At 34.5% G+C, this 7,161-nt stretch overlaps 1 protein-coding gene and 1 long non-coding RNA gene across 2 annotated transcripts; one reads left to right on the forward strand and one right to left on the reverse strand.

Annotated features, from left to right (window-relative positions):
* Positions 1 to 347: 347 nt before the first annotated feature.
* On the reverse strand, positions 348 to 992 carry LOC141690888 (uncharacterized). Its single transcript, XM_074495646.1, has one exon. It carries the CDS (start codon positions 990 to 992, stop codon positions 348 to 350), a length of 645 nt encoding a protein of 214 aa, XP_074351747.1.
* A 212-nt stretch (positions 993 to 1,204) lies between these two features.
* Positions 1,205 to 6,909, forward strand: LOC141705991 (uncharacterized). Its single transcript, XR_012568563.1, has 9 exons — positions 1,205 to 1,722; positions 1,829 to 1,916; positions 2,656 to 2,697; positions 4,517 to 4,565; positions 4,747 to 4,928; positions 5,044 to 5,095; positions 5,793 to 6,047; positions 6,261 to 6,568; positions 6,704 to 6,909. It is a non-coding gene; the product is annotated as an uncharacterized LOC141705991 (long non-coding RNA).
* The last annotated feature ends 252 nt before the right edge of the window (positions 6,910 to 7,161 follow it).

The raw sequence follows: 7,161 nt of genomic DNA on the forward strand, positions 1-7,161 counted from the left end.
TTGACTCCAAATTTGCTTTAGGTTCTTGCTTTAATTTTGGCATCACGTTCCTTTCATCTAACAAAAACATTTTTTCTTGTTTTTCATCACACTCCGTTAAAAGCAAGGCAGGTTCATCATCTTCAATTTGAGTCAAATTTGCCTCTTGTCTTGATTCCTTCTCTCGTTTTGGTTTACGACATTCAGAAGCATAATGTCCCAAGATGCTGCAATTGAAGCATCTCACCTTGCTCTTGTCTCGGTATCCTCGGTTTCCTTCCTTGTTTCTAGATTCAACATCCCGCTTACCCTTCTGATTTTGTGACATTTTCTTCAGCCACTCCTCCCTAGTAAGCAACAACTGTCCATTATGAGCTTCCTTTCCACTCCTCCTCTGTCAATAACAGTTGATTACCCGAGGTCTCCGTAGTCCCACGAATTCGTTCTTCATGAGCTTTGAGTCGTCCCAAGGTTTCTTCAACTGTCATTTCTTCAAGATTGCCAAACTGTTCTATCGTAGAGGCAATTTGAAGATACTTGGCTGGCACTGCCCTGAGAAGTTTCTTGACAACATATGATTCCTCCATTATCTCACCCAAAACACGTATGTTTGTTACGATACCACACAGCCTCATACAGAAATCGTCAATCTGCTCGGTTTCTTTCATGGTTAGAGACTCTAGTTCGGCTCTCAAGGTCTGCACCTTCGCCTTCTTCACTCTATCAGCACCTACACACATGGTTTTTATAGCCTCCCAAGCCTCCTGTGCCGACTTCTTCTCTGCTACGGACAGTAAAATCTCCTCTGGAATACTCTGATAAATTATTGCCAACGCCATTTTGTCTGTACGAACCTCAACCTGTGACTTCTTACCATCGGACTCAATTGCCTCCCACACGCCTTGTGCCTCCATATTAACTTTCATCTTTAACGACCATGTCGTATAGTTATTCTTTGACAGCATAGGATAGTTGAGCCCCAGTGATCCCTCCTTCGACTTTAACACGTCCATAGTTCTCTGTTTAGGCATATACTTTGGCATACACTACGAGACTCTGATACCAGAATGTAGAGTTTTAAACCTGATATAAGAAACACACACACATGTTTATACTTTGAAACTGGAGAAAGCAAAACTTAATATGTTATTATCACAGCTCACAGAACTGGTTACAGGAAATGGAAATATAAAACGAACTAGCTAAAAACAAATTCCTACAAATCAGCAACGTTTACATAAAGCACTCCTAAACTCACCATGACTCTCCTAAAGAAACTGAACCCACGTAAGACTCAGTCTTTTACCAAAAACATGCCTAACAAATGCCATTATTAACAAACAACTAAATCAGGTAAATAAACTAGTTAAGTTTAGATTAAAACCCAACAAATTTTACATGCAGATCCCAACACTGAAAGCAAGTTATCCCTTCTTAACACTATAAGCATATATGTTTCTAGAGATGAGAGACTCTCGCCTATAAAGTTGACGGATTTTCTTGCATATGGACTGAAGGCAGTTATTCAGTTTCTTGATGCGGAGTTTAAATTCGTATGGGACACTACTCCTACTGAGTTTGACAGTTTCAAAGATGTGCACAGAATCTACGAAGGAGGAGTAAAGCTACCTGCAGGGATAGTTGAAAGGATTAGGCAGAACACCCCCTTAGAAATATTAAGGGAGCTTTTTCCAGTTGATGGTGAGGGACTGGCCAAGTTCCCAACACCACAAGTTATCAAAGGTATAGATTTAACTTCCATGACACGCTAAATTAAAACGATATTCTTAATCATAAACATTATGACACATATATTTCATGATATGTAAACATTCATCTCTGGTGAAAGTGACAGTGACACATAACAAGGGAGACAACCTTTTCTTTTTGGTTGATTAGCAGGCTCAATGACATTGTCGCATTATCTTTAAAAAGATGTATGTTATCTTAGATTAATTTGTTTCTCTCCCTTGCTTTTGCTTATTTATATATGGTTTTTTGTTAAATTGTAAGTGGGTTTGTTAGATACACATGTAGTGATCTAGGTTCGCAGTAGTGAAGTTACTTGACAATAATAATTTTCCTTGATAATCTTTATGTAAGGATTTTAGACATATTTATAAATATTTACAAATTACGACTGATGATCTTTGTTGCTTGGTTTCGAAATATTAAGTGGTCAGGGGTGGTCTAATTAAGGTCTAATATTGATCAGCAGAACCATTCTAATACTAAAGATTCTTTTCCCATTACTAATATGATTTAACGTGACAAAGCACATTCTGTTAACAAGATAAGTATAAAATTTATGGACAATTCATGTAAATAGATTCTTTTATAGGGAATTGTTAACTCAGATGTGGCTTTAGGTAGCTCCATAAGGTTATGAGGTTTAGAGTATAGAATTATAGTGCTATATTTTTGCATTCCAAGTTAAACTCCAGATTATTAGCTAGATTAACTCTCGGGCCAAATTAATTTTTATATTTCGATTCTGATTATCGATATTCACGTTCTAAATAGGTCGTATATTATTTAATCTTTTGACTACATAATAAACTGAGAAATCTCTAGATTATTAGATGATAAATTGATTATGTGTACCATATTTTTGTAGCTTAATTTCAACTTTGTTTCTAGATTTTATTGTCACTAAAGGACTTGATTGAATTGCAGGATACTGACTTGCATACCGACAAACAATACCTTATAGCAACGGTACACATATTTTTCTCTAACAATCTCATGGAATTATTTATATTTGACAAGTATAGTGGCACAGAGTAATGCTAGCTACTTCATTTGTTTGGACTTGTTAAAAATGAGAGAGCACATGAGTCGTGGGGCCCCAAAATCCGGGGTCAGGGATCTAGGAGGCCACGCCATCTTGAACGCTATATAACACTTATCTCGTATCACAATATATAAATACTCACACCTTTACGATCCCACACTTATCACACACACGCAATTATAGGTTATTGTCTTGGAAACGAACTATTCATTACTAGAGTAAATCAATTCACGAGTGATAATTATTACAACCCAAAAGTAATTAAGTCTTACCGCGGAAATAACCTTTAAGTAAGGTTAGTCCGTCGGCCAAATATTTGTTTCTTATTTATTATCTTACATAAGTCATACTTGTAAATAAGCCGGACTAAAAACAACTAAAAATCAATCCAGCTTATTCGATCTACCTGAGGTACGACACTAAACATCCTACGGAAAAATTGGTCGTTTCCTACCCGTTTCCTGGCTGTGAGTTTCATGATAGGCATCCTGATTCACTGTTGTGTTGTGTCAATTTAAGAAAACAAGTGTGAGCTATAATGCCCAGCATAATAATGTACAGTATGAAATGACTTTATGATAAACACAAGTATTATACCATGTATGATAACTGTATTTTATTCAAAAGCAGTTTTCCTTGGTGATACACACATTCATTCGAAAACAATTCTTTAGTGGATTTATTATCTTGCAAATACCTTAATGGTAAACCCAGCACCTAGACTTGGGTTACGGTATTGCATCACAATTCCAATTGAAAGAATAGGACATTCACTTGGAGCTACTGCATACGATGATCAGTCGTACTACGGACAATCAGCAACCTTTTCTACTAGTAGAAGGATGACACCTTCGTATTCCGGTTATTACCCTTGCCGCATACGGTCTATGTGTCCTCATTTCGGGTATACACACACTTCGCAAGTCCTTAGGTATATATAGTACCGTCTCCTACGGTGCTGGCAGTCTACCCAATACACGAAGTACTTGGATCCTACCCCTCCTTTGTCCTTTAGGAAATCCTATCATATACTTGGAATCATCGAACTATATCGAAGTTCCCCAAGCGTTTTGCTTGTTGCTAGGTACAGCTCGTCTCATATGTATATATATATATATAAATGTACTTCCGAGAATTTTTGGAGGAAGTACTAAGGATGTGAGTTGACCGTTCACTACTAAAAATAGTGCCTGCGACATCACCTCTTTGACATCGGTTAGAAATGTCACCGATGTTAAAAGCAGTTTTAACATCGGTCGCTTCTAAACCGATGTTAAAGGTGTTGTAAGACATCGGTATCTTAACCAACCGATGTCTATAATCATTTTTTTTTTAAAAAAAGGCCCGCTTCTTCTTTCCCCCGTTAATACACCAAAAAATTCCCCCTTAACCAAAAAATTTATTCTCAATTTTTCTCCCTTAACCAAAACCCTTTCCCCCTCTCTCTCATTCTCTCTCTCATTCTCTCTTCTCTCTCATTATCTTGTCTCTCTTCTCTCTTCTATCAATCTCTTCTCTCTCATCTCTCACTGTCTCTCTTCTCAATCACTCTCTTTAAACCTAATTATACCCCTATTTGTACAAACCTTTAATTAAACTTGATTAATTCCTAAATCGAGCTCGATTGGTGCTAAATAATCTTGAAAAAAGTTGGGTCTACTTGATTTGTGTGAGAAAAGTAAGTTTTTTTTCCAATTTATTTTCAAATTTTATGTTTTTATTTTAATAAATTCTTGTTTACAGGTCTCTGGAGTTTTGTTAGTGTTAAAAGAAGTTGGATTTGCTTGATTAGGTATGTATACAAGTAGTTTGTTATTTTAATAGAGGTGGTGTATATACAAGTATCTTTTTTTCAAGAAAAAAAAGAATCCAGTTACCATTATTTTCTTCATTAATTTAGTAATTGAATGGGTAAAGGTCGAGGGTAATTTTTGCTACCGTATGTATCACTGACCATGCCCAAAATCATTTAGGGGATGTTATAGAGGGAAGGTGCAGTTGAAAGTGTAAGAAAAGTTAATAGGGATATTTACATCTCGGCGAGATTCTCCGTCACATCTAAGCAGCAACACAACACAATACAACACAATCATGTCGTCGATTAGGTTTCTATTGGTCCTCGCGCTGCTTCTCTTCTTTGCTCCTTTTCTGCAAGGTCTCTTTTTCACCTTAATTTCATATCTAAATTCATTTGTTCATTTTTTCTTTTTAATTTTACTTCTTAGTTTGTTAATTTATTTAGTTTGGCTAAAGATGTTTTGCATACTCAGGGTGTTGAGTTTGGATCACGCACTCGTAACATTATTTTCGATATCTTCACGGGTATGCTTACACCTACCTACCCCCCTTAATTTTGAATTTCGATAAATGAATAATCTCGTTAAATGAATAAAATAGTTTTGCTTTGTATTTGGAATAAAACCAAAATAGTTTGTTAGCATTGGTGTAATTTCTTTTTTCTTTGACGAACAAAAACTTTTATTAATTAAATTAACAAATTCATCACATTATTTGTAGGAGCCCCAATGATAACTTTCTCTTATTTTATTTCACCAAGGAGGAAAAGTACTCACCCTGATATGTACCTTTTTTTGTTTGGAATTAACCCCATATGTACTTAATTTTTATAATTATGTTGTTTAACTTTTATATTTTCTTAAGGTTGTTATATAAACCAAAACTTTAAAATATTTTATTAATATATTATCAAAAATAATTTAAGAAAAAAATATTTTATAAAAGTATATAATAATATATTATCTATTATTTAAATAATATAACAAAATAGAAGTTCAATTAGCAAATTTAATCATAAATACTCTAATTAATATTTATAAAATATTAATTACAACCATTAGCACTTATTCATTATTACTTATTTAATACTTTTTTTTAACTCGTTACTATATATAAAATTTAAACATTAATATTTAATAAATAGAGTAAAATTATATGGAGTCCATCTTTTTTGTTGTTTGGGGATTCCATTATAACAGACATATTTGTAAATTTTGATCAGGGTTCTGGATCAGCAATGGGATCTTTACCTAATGATGTAGTTTGATTAAACTATGTGTTTCACGTAATGCTGGTGTTTCCTCTCTTAAACTTCTCTTTGAGGTCACAAAAGATTTGTGTTCCTTAATTTTGTCTTGTTAGTTTTATCTTACTTGGCAGCTATAGCCTTCCCAAATATATGGTATTTCTTCCAGTTTTTAGGATCGACTTCTGCAGTCTTCATTACATTCATCTTTCCAAGTGCCATTGCTATCAAGTAATCTCCCTCTCCCTCTCTTTCTCTCTATTTATATGCCAGGTAGCAAAACTGGTTAAGTTTTATGACTAGAAGACATAATGCTGACTGTTGAGCATGTATCTGGTTTTATATAATTTATTGTCCTGGCTTAAGATCTAATAATTAGCATAGTTGTCTTCCTACAGCAATGCATACCAAGTTTTAAACTTTTTCTTTTCTTTTCATTATCAGGGATGTTCATGGTATCTCTTCTAAGAATGATAAAATTTTTTGGAGCAACAATGATAATATTAGCTGTAATTACCCGCACAATTGCTATTTCCAGCAACATATACAGTTGGGCAGGGGACATCTCTTCATTCTCTTCGTCTCACTCTAGCAGCGACAAGCAAGCCATAATCCGTGATTTTTTTCTTGTCTTGACAACTCCTTGAATTTCCCTGTTTCGAATTGTTAATTTAGTTGAGTTGAGAGCAATGGTTCCTAATCAAGGTCCAGGCCACCCTACTTTGGTCATTATCCGAGCTGTTGAACAAATTGTGAGAGAATTTATTCAACTGTAAAAGTTTTAAAGCAATAGTTGTTATAGATAACTTTTTAATTTCAGCTATGTGCTAAATATTAGGTTGTATTGCTTTTAGACTGATTATTAGCTTCTATTTCTCTGTGACCAGGGAACACAAAGGCAAGAACTATGAAGTCATTGACGAAGCTAGAGTTTTTGTGGGAGCTGTACGTGATGCTACCAACTTTGTTTCAGCTGATACTATTTATGGTTCAACAGCATATCCATCTGGGGAGAATTGTTTGGGGAATGCGGCTTTAGTGAGCTAGATAGGTTAGGAATGTAATTGTAAGAAGATAGTTTTTGATGTTGATGTAGATGTAGATATAGAAATATGTTGGTTGAATGCTGATATATATGTTTTTTTGGTATATATTTGTTCTCGTTTAAGGTTTTTTTTTTATCGATATAGCTTTTAATTATTAACCAACTGATGTAAAAAATAAGCAAAACACAACAATTTTGACAGGAAAAATGATATAAATAGGGACTTTCACATCGCTAACCTAAGTGAAACCGGTGTGATATGCCATCTTTAACATCGTTAACCTAATTGAAATCGATGTG

This window comes from Apium graveolens, chromosome 2 (genome assembly GCF_009905375.1).
Source record: "Apium graveolens cultivar Ventura chromosome 2, ASM990537v1, whole genome shotgun sequence".
Lineage (NCBI taxonomy): Eukaryota > Viridiplantae > Streptophyta > Magnoliopsida > Apiales > Apiaceae > Apium > Apium graveolens.